Here is a 15203-nt window from a genome sequence, read left to right as displayed (position 1 = left end):
TGGTAATGTATCAAGGGTTAATCATCACTTCCCCATTTTGTCTTGGAGTTTATTTAGCTCAGGATTACCTTTTAAGCAGGAAACATTCTCAAGTTGCCATCTAAGTACACAATCTTTGTTATATTTAAGATGCTGAAAGTTTCAAGGAGAACTCTTGTAAAAAGAAAAGTAGTTAAGATGGAAGAAACTAAATAACTGAACATCCTATTAGATCAACTGTAGAATTACATACTCATAGTTGGGAAAATGTTTCAAAATGTGAAAGTGCCAATATCCTCAAGCAGTTACTTCACTTTAATATTTTGAAGAGTATGTTTAGCCACTTTGTGTTGAAATATAAGTGCATTACATTTTAAAATGTTATATTTCAATGAACACGTTTTTTGTTTTGGCACTTAAAAGGTTATTTTAGAAACAGAATCTGAAAAAACACTAGGGAAGTCTCCTTCAAGACTTGATACCTTTATCAAGACATTGGAGGAGGACAGAGATTATTATAAAAGTGAAGCTGAGAATTTAAGGAAGATGTTTCGAAACACATCTTCAAGTCCTAAGCACAGCCCCACTCGTAGCAGCATTTCAAAACATTCTTCACCTATCCAGGTAAGCTTGGAATACATTATAGTATAGCAGTCATGCATTTATTTTGTACTGAAATCCCTAACACAGGATGTGGCTCTAAATCCATGTTCAGTAATAAGATAGTCTATTAGTTATGAAAATGGATGTCAACCTCCGGCAATTCACATGTAGCTAAACACTGCCTTGTTCTAGATTTACATCTCCTTAAACACTTCTTAAGGCTTACTGTGATTACATTTAAATACTTCATAAGGTGTTTAATAAAAATAGATTTGTGATAGTTAGGCAATTACTAGCCCAAAACAAGGTGAATCAAACCCTTTAGTTCCATGATATAAAGTGAGTAGAGAATACTGAGTCAGATTAAGACTGAGTTTTTGCACATGAAAGATTTCCAATCTCCATTTAGTGTTTGTATTTAGTATATAACATTGATAAAAATGCATACGCATCTAGTTTTGATTGTGTTGAATCTGTTCAGGGCTGGGCTTTCTATATTGTGTGTGTATAGTAGTAGTTTCAAAACCTAAAGTACTAGGAAATGTGTACAAATTTGTTTCTCATCATTAAACTTTTTTGACATTCTTTAAGGGAATGAGTTTAGATCCAGAAGTTATGAAAATATTCAGAGAACGTGAAGAACTTAAGTCAATGCTGGAAAAATATGAGCGCCACATGGCAGAAATTCAGGGTAACATCAAGGTTCTAACAGCTGAGAGAGACAAAATCGTCATTCTTTATGATCGGGTAATTGTATTCACAGGAGCAAGAAAGATAGTGGAAAATCATATTTGAAACACTTTAAAGGAAAAAATATTTTAGTTTTGTACTTGCATTAGAAATTCAGGTCTCATCTACTCTGGAAGATTTCTATGGTTGAGGGTTATCCCTTTTCGGGATGGCACTTAGGCAGGTGTTTAAGTCCCCTTGACTTCAATTTAAGCTCATTCATAAATGCTGTCCTGAATAGGGATGCTTTCCTGAATCGAAGAATATATACATGTCATTGCATTCAGACTTTGACCTCATTACCCACAACATTGCTGAGGTGCACTTGTATCACTAGTCACATGTCTTGTGATTAAAGTTGGTCAGAATTTTTTGTGAAAATGTTGACTTTTTGAAAAATCCAAAACTGAAATATTTCTGCCAATAATGAAAATAGTTTGATTTGGACATGCCACTGCAGCATCTTATGGGAGTTGTAGTTTTGGTGCCTCATGCTTCTATTTTCTTCTATAGGCCAAGCTTCCTGTTCAGACTATATCTCCCATGATGCACCATAGTCTTTCTTGATGAGAGCAAGTGATGCAGCATTGGAATGTTCAGGTGCTTTGTTTTTCAATGGAAAAAATCTCAATTTTCTGCAGAATGCAGACTTTGTTTTTGGAAAAAAAAAATTCAGTGAAAAAATCCAATTTTCTGTTAAAGTTTTGATGGAAAATTTTTGACAAGCCTTATTTGTAAAATATGTAGTCCATAATACATTACATTATCTGTTTCACATTTCACATGTGTTTAAAAATAACAGGCACAGGAAGAAATATCCCGACTTCGCCGAGATGTTATCAAATCCCCCAAGATTCCTAAAACGACTGTGACAGCCCAGGCTATCTTAAGGCGTGTGGAGACAGAAAGGGATACGGCTCTTTCTGATTTTCGAAGGATGACCACAGAACGAGATAGCCTCAGGGAGAGGTTAAAGGTTTGATTTTTATCCCAGCTTGTTATAGCATCGTAGTATAGTTAAGTTTGCGATGTGGTATCCAATATGTGTTTAAACTAAATGTATGCAATGAACTTTAAAAATAACGTTTTGTATGTATTTTTTGTTGTTTGAAACAGATTGCCCAGGAGACTGCATTTAATGAGAGGGCTCACCTGGAACAGAGAATTGAAGAGCTAGAATCAACAGTTCAAGATGTAAGGAAAATATGTCTTGTTTACATATAGAATTGTTATTAATGTCATAAAGGTGACATTTGTGGTTAAAGATCTGCAGGTATAGTTTTAGGGCCCGCTTTTCTAAATGCACATATGAGTAACTGTACATGCCTGAATAGTCCCATTTAAGTCAATTTGATTGTTCAGATGAGTAAAATGTTTGCTGGATTGAGTCCTTTTTTTATAAAAGAAAAACATTAATAAAGAAAATGTACATATTAAATGTATCGTTTCAGAGATTATAGTGTTTGAAGTAAAAACTTGAGTTCATCCACATTGAAGAATGCAATGGAAGCTTGTATTGCTCTCAAAGTGAGATTCTAATATACCAGTAACTGAACATTTACTTACAAGCAGGGCTTAAATTCATCCAGAGCCCACCACAGCGGAGCTCTGGTAAATATTTTCAAACCCACGGGAGCCTTGTGGCTCGGGGCTTCAGACCTGCGGGAGCCCTGGTAGTGGGGGAGGGGGCTCCGGAAAATAATTGTTGAGAATTTAAGCCCTGATTTACAAGTTTAAATAGTTGTTCTGTACTCTTCATTCTCTTGGGAATCCCCTTGGTTAATAGACACCCTTTTCTTTATGCAACTCATTTGATAAATATGGAGGCTGGTACTTCAATATTCGGTCTTGTGATTTTAATGTTGAGAAAGTTGCTGAATGTACAGGAGTCCTATTGATTTGCTCTCAAATGGTTTGACCATTGATTAGAGTAATGTAGTGAATCAGTAAACTAGGAGAGAGAAGAAGGTGGAGAATTTGTATAGGGTTTTTTTTTCTTACAGTGTTAAATCTTTAAATAGATTAGAGCAGGTGATTTCTTTGAATATTAAGCTGAAACCTTTTACTAATCAAGCTGTTATCTTTTTGAAGTGATCTGATTTTAATGTTGTTTTGTAGGGAATCCAAATTGAGATTCTGGAATTATTCTTTGTTTCTGGACTACAGAACTGAGGGAACTACAGGGATAGCTTAATAAGACTTTAATTGGAGCCTTATGCTCTACAGTAATCTATCTGGGTGTCTTTGCTCAGGAGAGAGCTATGTCTTACATTTTTGACGCAGTGATTTTACTGCACTGTGATTCTTTCACTCAGTATTATTATTATTATTTATTATTACCATCATCATCATCATGTTACAATACCTTGTGCTATATCATCCAACTCTGTGATTTTTAATTCTTTTAGGCAACATATGACTTTTATGGTTGGGCATAAGCACCAAACCAAGTTTTCCACTAGCGGGGCAACCTACTATTAGAGCTGAAAGATATGACCCAGTAACTCACACTTTCTTTCTATCATCTCTCTCAGGCAAATAGTATAGTTTTGCCAGTGCTGCTCTATGTCAGATACATAGATATGATATAAGAAAGATGAGACGCACACTCCAATTTCTTTCCATTGATCAGTGGGCTTTGAATCAGGCCCTGAGCACAGAAAATGCTATGGAGATCTGCCTTTCAAATAAAAGATTTACAGTACAAATCAAAGTAGAATTTGAACTAGCAGAAGAAATATTCTATATAAGACATATTCTTTTTTGAGTGATTGCTAATGTGAAGTCCAATTAGGTGTGTGCGTACTGCGTGCACAACAGCCTGAAGATTTTTCCCCTAGCAGTATCAGTAGGGTCGGCCTGGGCACCCCCTGGGGTCGCGCCTTCTTGGCGCTGGATATAGGGCCCTGCCAACCCGCCGTCCCCTCAATTCCTTCTTGCTCCCAGTGATGGCTAGCTGGAATGTCCCGTAGCTTTTGCCTCGGCAAGCATGTTTTCTTGGCAGTGTCCTTTCTTTCCATTGTATATAGTTGTAGTTAGTTATTAGTAGTTAGTGGTAGTTTCTTAAGTTTCCTTTGGGGGTTCTCCCCCCACAACGATCCTCCAGCACTGGGGCATGCCTCGGTTCCCGGGCTTCAAGGCATGTATAGACTGCTGCAGGTCTGCCCAGAAGCGATCCGCACACTTCGTGCTTACGTCTCTTAGCGAGGGTTATCTCAGGGAGCACTGCAAAATTTGCAGAGGGTTCTGTCTTAGGACCTCTCCCGTCTAAAAGACCGGGATCAGCGCTTCCGTATTTTACTCATGGAGGCAGCTCTTTGACCCCAGTCAGACCCCGGCGCGCTGGAGCCAGCCCCAAGCACCTTCTCTTTGGTGTGCAGTGCGCCAGCACCCTCGACCCGCGAGCCGGTGCCAAGGAAGGACTCTTCCAGAGACCCTCAGCACCATCATAGCTCCATGCACAGAGCCATGCCACAGACCTCCGTGAGGCATCGGTCACAATCCCCAGTACCTCAGAAGAAGAAACCTGACAGAGGTTGTTCTCCAGCCAGGCCTAAGGACCAGGCGGCTCAAACGTCGAAAAAAGGGGTTTTGTCGACTCCTGCCCCAGTAGGGGTTCAGTCATGTCCGGACCCCCATCACTTGCCAGCCCGCCACAATGAAGACCTGCAGCTCCCCTCCACACTGGAAGTGTTTGAAGCTGTGTCGGGTCTCTTGGCACTTATGGCGCCAACCTCCCCTCCAAGGTGGGAGAAGTCGCTGGCACTGGTTCAGGCCCTGGTGCAATCAATGGGCAAGCTGGCGATGATGGGTCTATGTGCACCATCCCTGGCGCACTGCTCTCTGGCACCTGCCGCTTGTGTGGAGGAGCCGCACCGGTCCCACAGCTCGCAGTATCGATCCACAGCACCCAGGGGTTTTGCACCTCCGTGGTTGTCCCAGTTGGAGACTTCAGAGTCGGAAGCGGAGTTATCACACTCCAGTAGGAGCAGTAGGTCCCCATCCCGCAGAGACCATCAGCCTTACCTGGCACCGTGGCCAAGTCAGTGGCAAGCCCTACCTCAGAGGCCCAGGGTGTCCAGAAGGGCCAATCACCAGAGCCAGGGATCCAGGTCAGTGTTGGTAGTCTCAGAATCCTTTGGGCTGCCGCAGACACCTTCAGCACCAGGGACATCAACGGTAATGCAGCCGATCATGGTACCAGCATTGACTGTTCCAGCACTGATACCATCTGAGGCACCGCCACCGACGCTCTTGGCTCCAGGAACCTTCCCGTCGGCTTCAGTACCAGAGATCCTCGCTCTTTGGGACCCCAGAGGGGCTAACGGCAGACAGCAGGCTCTGGCTCCAGTCAGTCTCTCGTCCTCTTCCTCCCCGGACGAGGCAGTGGTTGGCACATCGACTGCTCTGGCCTTGGAGGACAGCAGGATTCTACAACAGCTGCTGAGACAGGTGGCCCAGAACCTTAACATCAAGACAGAGGAAGTGGTGGAGGATGCAACTCTATGGTGGATATCCTTTCTCCTCCTGGAACATCCCGTGTTGCACTGCCACTGATAAAGACTATCAGTGAAGTCACTAAGATCCTGTGGCAGACCCTGGCCTCTTTGCCTCCTACCGCTAAGAGATGAGCGGAGGTAGTTTGTCCCCTCCAAGAGGGTTTAACATCTTTATACACACACCCCACCGGATTCCCTGGTAGTGGATGCGGCCAACCAATGCAAGCACCAGGGATACCAGCGGCCCTCCGCAAAAAATTGAGAGGCCAAAAAATTGGACCTTTTTGGGAGAAAGGTGTACTCACGCTCCTGCCACACAGCAGAAACATTTTTAGGCCGCAGCTCCCCCAGAATAGGCAGGAGAGCTTGCAGAGGACAAATAGGAACTCCAGGAAAAGACCTCACCCCTCGTCTGGTCATGGCCCTGGCCAGTCAAAACCTTCATCAGGCCATAAGCATGACCTTTGAAGGTGCGAACGAGAACGGCGCACCAGTACAAAGACTGGATCCATCCTGCCTTACCTTTTCATCCCATGCAATGCAACAGGAAGTGCCAGCAGTTTTGCTCCTTCCTGAATCACAGCCCAGGCTCCATCACAGATGCATTCCACCTTCGTTGGGGGGGACCACCTCCTCTACGCGTTTCCTCCCTTCCCTCTTGTTCACAAGGTGCTCTTCAAAGTTCAGAAGCCTCAGTGATATTGATAGACCCAGCCTAGCCCCATCAACATTGGTACACATCTCTCCTGGAAATGTCTGTAGAAGCCCTAATCACGTTGCCCCTCTTCCCAGACTTGATAACTCAGGATCATGGCCATCTCCAGCACCAGAACCTCAAGTCATTGCACTCACGGTGTGGTAGCTCATGGCTTGAACCCGATGGAGCTCTTCTGTTTGGACCCGGTCATAGAAATCCTCCTTGGCAATAGGAAACCCTCCACCAGGGCTACCTACCTGGCCAAATGGAAGAGATTTTCAATCTGGTCAGTGCAACACCATCTGTCTCCGACGCTCATGTCTATTTCCCTTATATTAGACTACCTTCTCCATCTTAAGCAGAAGGGGCTGTCCATGTCGTCAATAAAGGTTCACTTGGCCTCCATCTCTGCCTTCCATCCAGGTGGAAAGGGCTGGTCAGTCTTTGCCAACCCTAAGGTCAACCGTTTCCTGAAAGGTCTCGACAGGCTATATCCGCATGTCCGACAGCTGGTCCCGGCCTGGAACCTCAATCTGGTGCCGCCCTTAGAACCGCTGGCAACATGCTCTCTGCTCTACCTCTCGTACAAGGTGGTGTTTCTGGTAGTTATAACCTCAGCCAGGAGCGCTCAAGGCCTTAACATCAGAGCCTCCTTACACTGTGTTCTACAAGGACATGGTTCAGCTCAGACCCCAGCCAGCATTCCTCCCTAGGGTTGTCTCCCAGTTTCAAGTCAACCAGGACATTTCTCTCACAGTTTTCTACTCTAAGCTGCACGCAAGCAGCAGGGAACAAAGACTTCACTTGCTAGACATTCGCCGGGCATTAGTCTTTTACATTGAGCGAACCAAATCATTCCCGAAGTCCATTCAGTTGTTCATTGTGGTAGCAGACAGAATGAAAGGGCTTCCAGTCTCCTCCCAAAGGATTTTGTCATGGATCATGTCTTGCATCTGGGACTGCCACGACCTGGTGAAGGTACCTGCGCCTCCGCTCACAGCACACTTCACCAGGGCACAGGCTTCATCAGCAGCGTTCCTGGCACACGTTCCAACCCAGGAAATGTGCAGAGTGGCGACGTGATCCTCTGTTCATACATTCATATTGCATTATGCCATTACCCAGCAGGTCAGAGACGACGCAGCCTTTGGTAAGCGGTGCTGCAGTCAGTGAACATTTAAGCTCCGACCCTGCCTCCAAATTTAGGCTTGGGAATCACCTAATTGGAATTGACATGAGCAGTCACTCAAAGAAGAAAAAACAGTTACCTTCTCATAACAGTTGTTCTTTGAGATGTGTTGCTCATGTCCATTCCAATACCCACCTTCCTACCCCTCTGTCAGAGTAGCAGGCAAGAAGGAACTGAGAGGTTGGCAGGGCCCTATATCGAGCACCGTGAAGGCATGACCCCAGGGGGTGTCCAGGCCAACCCTACAGATACTACTAGGGGGAAAATCTTCCGTCTCTCGTGCACGCATGCGCAAACGCACCTAATTGGAATGGACATGAGCAACGCATCTCGAAGAACAACAGTTACAAGAAGATTAGTAACTTTTTTTCCCCCGGCAGTTCTTAATGTCTAGTCATTTTACTCCTATAGCTTGACAGTGAACGTTTGGAACAAATATCAAAGATAGCACTGATGAAAGAGACGATAGATTCTGTGGAAATGGAGATGAAAATATTGGCAAGAAGGGCACTGGATTCAGAAAGTGAGCTCAGCAGACAAAAAGCAGAATGTGGTTCACTAAGGTAAATAAAAGCATATACATAAAAACTATTGCAATTATAAAATAAGCATATATCCACGGTTTTGTCAAAGCTTTTCTGTTTGTTTAAAGGAGAAGGAGCTTGTGACAGACTGTTCTCATGAGGGGCGCTCAGATTTGTAATCAGCTCTCCTCCCTTCCCCAGCCTTCACCTTGGTCTGATATAGCCTAGGTTTGTTGACCTTCAGAGCATGCTGCAAGGCATATCTATTTTCTCTGGCTTTTGCAAAAGGTGAAATTTGATGGGGATTGAGGTTTATGTGGGGTTAGGGATTTTTCTAGGAGTGTTTAAGAGTTACATTTTATTGGATATTGTCAGCAGCTAATTTTATATTTAAGTTTTGTAACTCCTTTAAGACCTTTCTTTACTTCTATAAATTGAAGTAAATACAGAAACAAACTTACATTTCATGTAATAGCCAGGTTTCAGCCTCCTCAAGCTGCCCTCTCTCTGTCCTTGAGAGGCGCTCCAAGAGGAGGAAATTATATTGGAGCTTCTTTCAAGGACTGGAGCTACCAGCCTGACTGAAACTTCTAGCCACTACTAAGAGCCACTAGTGGGACAAGAGCCATGAGCCACCCTCAGGAGAGGACTACAGGGAAGAAGGCAAGTTAGGCAGCATGTGCAGGAGGGAAGAGGGGAATCAGGTGGCAAGGGAGAAAGATCAACAAAAGGGAAGCATGTGCAGAGAATTGGGGAAGAAGAGGACAAGGTGGCACAGAAGCATGTACAGGAGAGAGGGGAACACATTGGAAGGAAAGATATTGTGATTCTTTTCCAAGACGGTAAAAAAGCTACTCCCCTTAAACATACTTCAGATACATGTCTACTGTTACTAACAAGTAATTGCTGTAGTTGCTATGTGAATGTTGCACTGTTACAAATAGATCTGTGATGGACAGGAGAGCTGCTCCACAGAATTGTGAATGCGAGTGGGGCTGGCCCATGATACACTCTCTCTCTTTTAAGATGTGGCCCAATATTATGAAAACATTTGAGAAACCCTGCTCTAAAGTTACTGCTACTTCCTGTTAGTCTCTCAGCTTCATGAGCACCATAAAAAAAAAATCGGTGTTCTTTATCTTAATTTCAATTACTTTTAAGATTGTTCTTGTTATACCTTCAAAGTAGCACTAATAGCTCTTTTCAGTTCCAAAGCACAGTATGAGCAGGTATAAGCTTCACTATCTAACTCCGGGGTTGGCAACCTTTCAGAAGTGGTGTGCTGAGTCTTCATTTATGCACTCTAATTTAAGGTTTCGCATGCCAGTCATACATTTTAATATTTTTAGAAGGTCTCTTTCTATAAATCTATAATATAGAACTAAATTATTGTTGTATGTAAAGTAAATAAGGTTTTTAAAATGTTTAAGAAGCTTAATTTAAAATTAAATTAAAATGCAGAGCCCCCCGGACCGGTGGCCAGGACCCGGGCAGTGTGAGTGCCACTGAAAATCAGCTCACGTGCCGCAGGTTGCCTATCCCTGATCTAGCTCTATCAGTGCACTTCAGTCATGATTTATAACAGTTTGTAACTTTGCCCATCCCAGTCTTAGGCATTTTCTAATCAGAGCTTATAGTTGATTAAAAGCTTTTTTTATCTTATTCTAATCCTTTGAGCTGTTCAGTCTCTCAAAACACCTCTAATTCTGTGGGATTCTTCACAGGAATAGACCAGCGTTCATAATTAAAGATAGACTAAGATAAATGTTGGTGCAATATCAGAGATTACTTGAAATATCTCAAGAAATGCTGATTTACTTAACTTTGGCAGTTGTGGTGACATTACAGAATGTGAGAAAAGCCATATTAATATATGTTTGCATTAAAGCTGTCACTCTTAATACTTCTACAGCTTATTAAATGAAAAGACAGAACAGAGTCTTTCAGAGACGCAGCGACATCTTGCTAAAAAAAAATATGAATTACAACTTACCCAGGAGAAAATTATGGTTTTGGATGAAAAAATTGGTGAGTTAGATATTTAGTTAAAATTAATGGTAGTATTGCTTTCTCTTCCTCACTACTTCCACGAAATATAAAAACGTAATGTTTAATCAACCATTTTATTTTAAGTGTTCAAGTAGTACAAAGGCAAAACAATTAATTTGTCACGAGAAATTCAATATTAAAATAGTTTTATATTTTATGGCTATTGGAAAGCATATGGGTACATCAAAAAATTTTTTTCTTACTTTCATCAACAAAAAGCAAATAACTTATTTTCTGTTTTTAGAAGGAGTTTTCTCCCTATCTCAGACCAGCATAATTAAGATGGTTATCAATAAAGTTATTCCTGATAAACTACTCATACTATTAGTTGAACAATAAGTTTTGTTACCCATTTGATTTGTTTGGGCTCATCAGTAATATTTGCTTAACAAACTGTAGCTCCCAATCCTGCAAGGTGCTGAGATAGGGTGTTGTAAAAATAAATTAATGTTTGAAGCACTCGAATACTGTAGTGATGAGCGCCATAGAAAAACTAAGGAGGAAATTAATAACAGTTTCTTCAAACCAGAGTATGAATAGTATGCAGTAATTCTGTCTTGGGAGCACATGTCGTTCAATAAGGAGAAAACAAATACTGAATAGCAGCTCACTGAGTGAGCACCCCTTATTCTGTACACTGAATGAGGCAAGGGAAAAACTGTAATAATATAACTAATGATGTATGATAATATGTATGCATAAGGAGACTGAACTAAAGTAGCACAGGCAACCTTAATTCTGGTCTGTCATAACTTTTGAGTTACTTCTGGGGGAATTCTGCGCCTTGCGGGGGTGCAGAATTCATTTCTTGGCTCCCCTGCAGAAAAATGGGACAGCAAAGAAATCTGTGGGGAATACTCGCCCCTTCCGCAGCAGCCCAGGCACGTCTGCTGGGAGCAGCTGGCAGCAGAGAGCAGATCAGCGCAGGGGAGAGGAGGGATGCTGGGCATGCGTCCATGGAGAGACGTTAAGGGGGTGGGGCTGAGCACCTGTCTGCGTGCGAATGGATGAGAGAGATTCACTGTGTCCCTCTCGTTGCTGTTGCTGCATCCTGGGCTTGGAGACATAGGGCTGTGTGAAGCAAGCTCTGTCCCTCAGGCAGAGCAAAAATGTAACAACTAAACAGGCAGGCTGCTAATCAGGGGTGAAAGTAACTTAAAGGACTTACCAGTATTCCGGAGTCCTGAGCAGGGGTGTAGCCTCAACCGGAAGAGGCAGGGCCTTTAAATACCTGGGGGTCCCCACAGCAGTCGGAGCCCCGGGCCCTTTAAATCACTGCCAGAGCCCTACTGCTGCTAACCCAGGGCTCCGGTGGCGATTTAAAGGGCCCGGGGCTCCAGCCACTGCAAGGAGCCCCGGGCCCTTTAAATCGCCAGTCTGGGGAAGCCGGTCCAGTCCAGCACGGTGTACTGGCTCTTGCCGGTACGCCATACCGGACCGGACAGGCTTACTTTCACCTCTGCTGCTAATGTTCCCATTCTTAATCAATTAAAGCTCCTTTACCTTGCCAGAGTGGTGTAAAGGAGACTTATTTTAGATGACAGTAATGTAATTCTCAGCTAGGAAGGTCAAAGTGCTTTCTTGCTTTTTTTCCTTTGCCAGAGAGGCACAATTGGGTTAGATTACAGCTCAGGATCTATTTTACTTATCCATTTAAAAAAATGCAGGACAATGATTAGCAAAACTGTACGACTCTCTTGTGTGGAAGTCTGAGCAATTTTAAGTGACATTCTACTTTACAGAACATCAAAATAAAAGTAATGTAATTTAAATGAAAATTCAGGATTATAACTGGAATTGAGGATCTTGGTTACCAAGTATTTGTAACTTGACTTTCATGTGTTTAGGAAATGCTGAACAGTTATTGTGATTTTTTTTCTGTATGGTAATTTAAATAAATTACCAAAATAAGTGGAACCGATGTGATTATATTGCATTATTTTGACAAATAAAATGTGCAGAATTTTGCATTTTTTGGTGCAGAATTCCCCCAGGAGTATTGAGTGCTTGACTTTGCAGCCTCAATACTTTTCTTTTTAATTTAGTTGCCTTGTGTGTAATACATATGCATGTAGGCATTCATTGTGTCACAAACATTTCATTAGTTATTTAGTAACTACTAATACTTTTGATAATTTCTCACAAGTTATAGATAGAGCATGATCTATGTTTGCTTTACATAGAGTACATATGTATGTGTAGCTGCACTGCAGCTGTGAGCGTGCTTCCCGGAACTAATAGAGAGACACATGCTAGCTCTGCTCTAGTTAGCACGCTAAAAATAGTAGTGTGGACCCAGTAGCACAGGAGGTGGTTTGGGCTAGCCACCTGAGTACATACCCAAGGGGTCTGGTGTGGTTGTATTTGGGCAGCTAGCCCATGCTGCCGTGGCCACACTGCTATTTTTAGAGACTAATTTGAGTAGCATTTGTCTATCTGCTGGGACGCATGCTCCCATCTGCAGTGTAGACTTACCCTTAGTGTCATATAATTCAGTTACAGCCTACTAAAAGTGTCTTGCAGTATTTACATGACATTTTATTATTAATTTGTTAATTTTCTTTAGTTACTCATTATGAATACTCTTGTGTGGAATACTCAGTGTCCTTTTTTGGTTTATAATTAGCATTTATAGATCTTTCTGTCTTAAGTAAATGCCTTTCTCTTAACATAATAGAGAAGACCAATGTTTTGCGCATGGACAAGGAAGTTTAATAATACCCAGCTTTACATATTGTAATTTGCACTCCATTTTGCTCTGTTGTTTTAAACCTATTTCCTAGGCACTTCAATTTACATTATTGAGGAGTTATAATTATTGTCTTAATATTTACGATTAAAAAAACACCCTAAAAAGAGGTAAATTTGCATTGAGTCTTTAGTAGCTTAGGCCCTGATCCAGCAAAGCACTCAAGCACAGGCTTTAAGCATGCGAGTAGTCCATAATAACGGCCGTACTGGGTCACACCAAAGGTCCATCTAGCCCAGTATCCTGTCTACCGACAGTGGCCAATGCCAGGTGCCCCAGAGGGAGTGAACCTAACAGGTAATGATCAAGTGATCTCTCTCCTGCCATCCATCTCCACCCTCTGACAAACAGTCTAGGGACACCATTCCTTACCCATCCTGGCTAATAGCCATTAATGGACTTAACCTCCATGAATTTATCCAGTTCTCTTTTAAACGCTGTTATAGTCCTAGCCTTCACAACCTCCTTCCTTTAGAGAAACCATGTTGACTTTTGCCCAACAATTTATGTTCTATATGTCTGACAATTTTATTCTTTACTATTATTTCAACTAATTTGCTCGGTACCGACGTTAAACTTACCGGTCTGTAATTGCCGGGATCACCTCTAGAGCCCTTTTTAAATATTGGTGTTACATTAGCTATCTTCCAGTCGTTGGGTACAGAAGCTGATTTAAAGGACAGGTTACAAACCCTAGTTAATAGTTCCGCAATTTCACATTTGAGTTCTTTCAGAACTCTTGGATGAATGCCATCTGCTCCCGGTGACTTGTTAATGTTAAGTTTATCAATTAATTCCAAAACCACCTCTCGTGACACTTCAGTCTGTGACAGTTCCTCAGATTTGTCACCTACAAAAGCTGGCTCAGGTTTGGGAATCTCCCTAACATCCTCAGCCGTGAAGACTGAAGCAAAGAATTCATTTAGTTTCTCCGCAATGACTTTATTGTCTTTAAGCGCTCCTTTTTTATCTCTAGCATTGAGGGGCCCCACTGGTTGTTTAGCAGGCTTCCTGCTTCTGATGTACTTAAAAAACATTTTGTTATTACCTTTTGAGTTTTTGGCTAGCCATTCTTCAAACTCCTCTTTGGCTTTTCTTATTACATTTTTACACTTAATTTGGCAGTGTTTATGCTCCTTTCTATTTTCCTCGCTAGGATTTGACTTCCACTTTTTAAAGGAAGGCTTTTTCTCTCTTACTGCTTCTTTTACATGGTTGTTAAGCCACGGTGGCTCTTTTTTAGTTTTTTTACCGTGTTTCTTAATTTGGGGTATACATTGGTGTCCCATTGACATTAGTGGGACTATTTCTGTCCCTATCATCATGCTTCAGTGCTTTGCTGGTTCTTGGCCTTAGTTGTGTTTTCTTGTGGTTTAGAAGTGTATCAAGCTATGAGAAATGGAAAATAATTATTTTAAATTGAGTTAATAAAAATAAGGCCTTTATGATTATATGTGCAGATAACTTTTCAAAACAAAATCTTGCACAACAACAAGAAGTCCATATTCTCAAAGAAACTATTGCTGAGCTGGATACAGAAAAGGACTCTTTACAAGAATGTGTGGATGAAAAAAATGAGAAAATTTCTTCCTTTCAAGAAACGCTGGCAATGAAAGTATGTTCTTGCATGTACATTTCTATATAATTTATTATTGATTCATTAGTTTTAAAACTATTTTTCATAATAGTTATATATGCAAAGTACCCTTTAGGACCGCCCACCTCATCAATGGGATCCTCAAAAGTGCTCAGTGTTAGCTAAATTCTGCTCCCATTAAAGTCCATAAAAAGCTCCCATTGACTTCAATAGCAACTGAGTTAGGCCAGTGTTGAGCTCCCCATTCTTAGTGTTTTGTACAGTCTAATTTTAAAAATGCCAAGAGATGGGATTTTCACCACTTTCCTTGGGTAAAGCAGACTAACAGGCTAATAAGTTTCACATTCAGAAACTTTTTCTTGAAATTCAGACTTTATTTTCTCTTCTAGGGCCCATTTATGTAACATACAACCAAATTGATGATGTAGTTACACTTCGTTATCCCTTGAAATGGTTACCGTATATTTCTAGTTTGTAGTACAAATGGGCCCTTCACAGGGCTCAAGCATTCAACATCTCCTCTTTGGGTGTGTCTTTACTGCAGTTCAAAGTGTGATTGCAACCCAGGTAGATATACCCATGCTAGCA

At 41.8% G+C, this 15203-nt stretch overlaps 1 protein-coding gene across 3 annotated transcripts in view; it reads left to right on the top strand.

Annotated features, from left to right (window-relative positions):
• Positions 1-15203, top strand: part of TSGA10 (testis specific 10) — a 57653-nt gene that overhangs the window by 16288 nt on the left and 26162 nt on the right. For 2 of the 3 annotated variants that reach the window (XM_054009569.1, XM_054009562.1), the window contains 7 exons: positions 403-603; positions 1174-1329; positions 2114-2287; positions 2428-2505; positions 8108-8259; positions 10133-10248; positions 14479-14633. In XM_054009569.1, the coding sequence (XP_053865544.1) occupies positions 403-603; positions 1174-1329; positions 2114-2287; positions 2428-2505; positions 8108-8259; positions 10133-10248; positions 14479-14633 (1032 nt within the window). Of the gene's footprint in view, positions 1-402; positions 604-1173; positions 1330-1824; positions 1912-2113; positions 2288-2427; positions 2506-8107; positions 8260-10132; positions 10249-14478; positions 14634-15203 lie in introns of those variants that run through there. The other variant, XM_054009577.1, reaches the window with a different exon arrangement.

The sequence above is a fragment of the Malaclemys terrapin genome, chromosome 1 (genome assembly GCF_027887155.1).
Source record: "Malaclemys terrapin pileata isolate rMalTer1 chromosome 1, rMalTer1.hap1, whole genome shotgun sequence".
Lineage (NCBI taxonomy): Eukaryota > Metazoa > Chordata > Testudines > Emydidae > Malaclemys > Malaclemys terrapin.
This window is presented reverse-complemented; position numbering and strand designations above follow the sequence as displayed.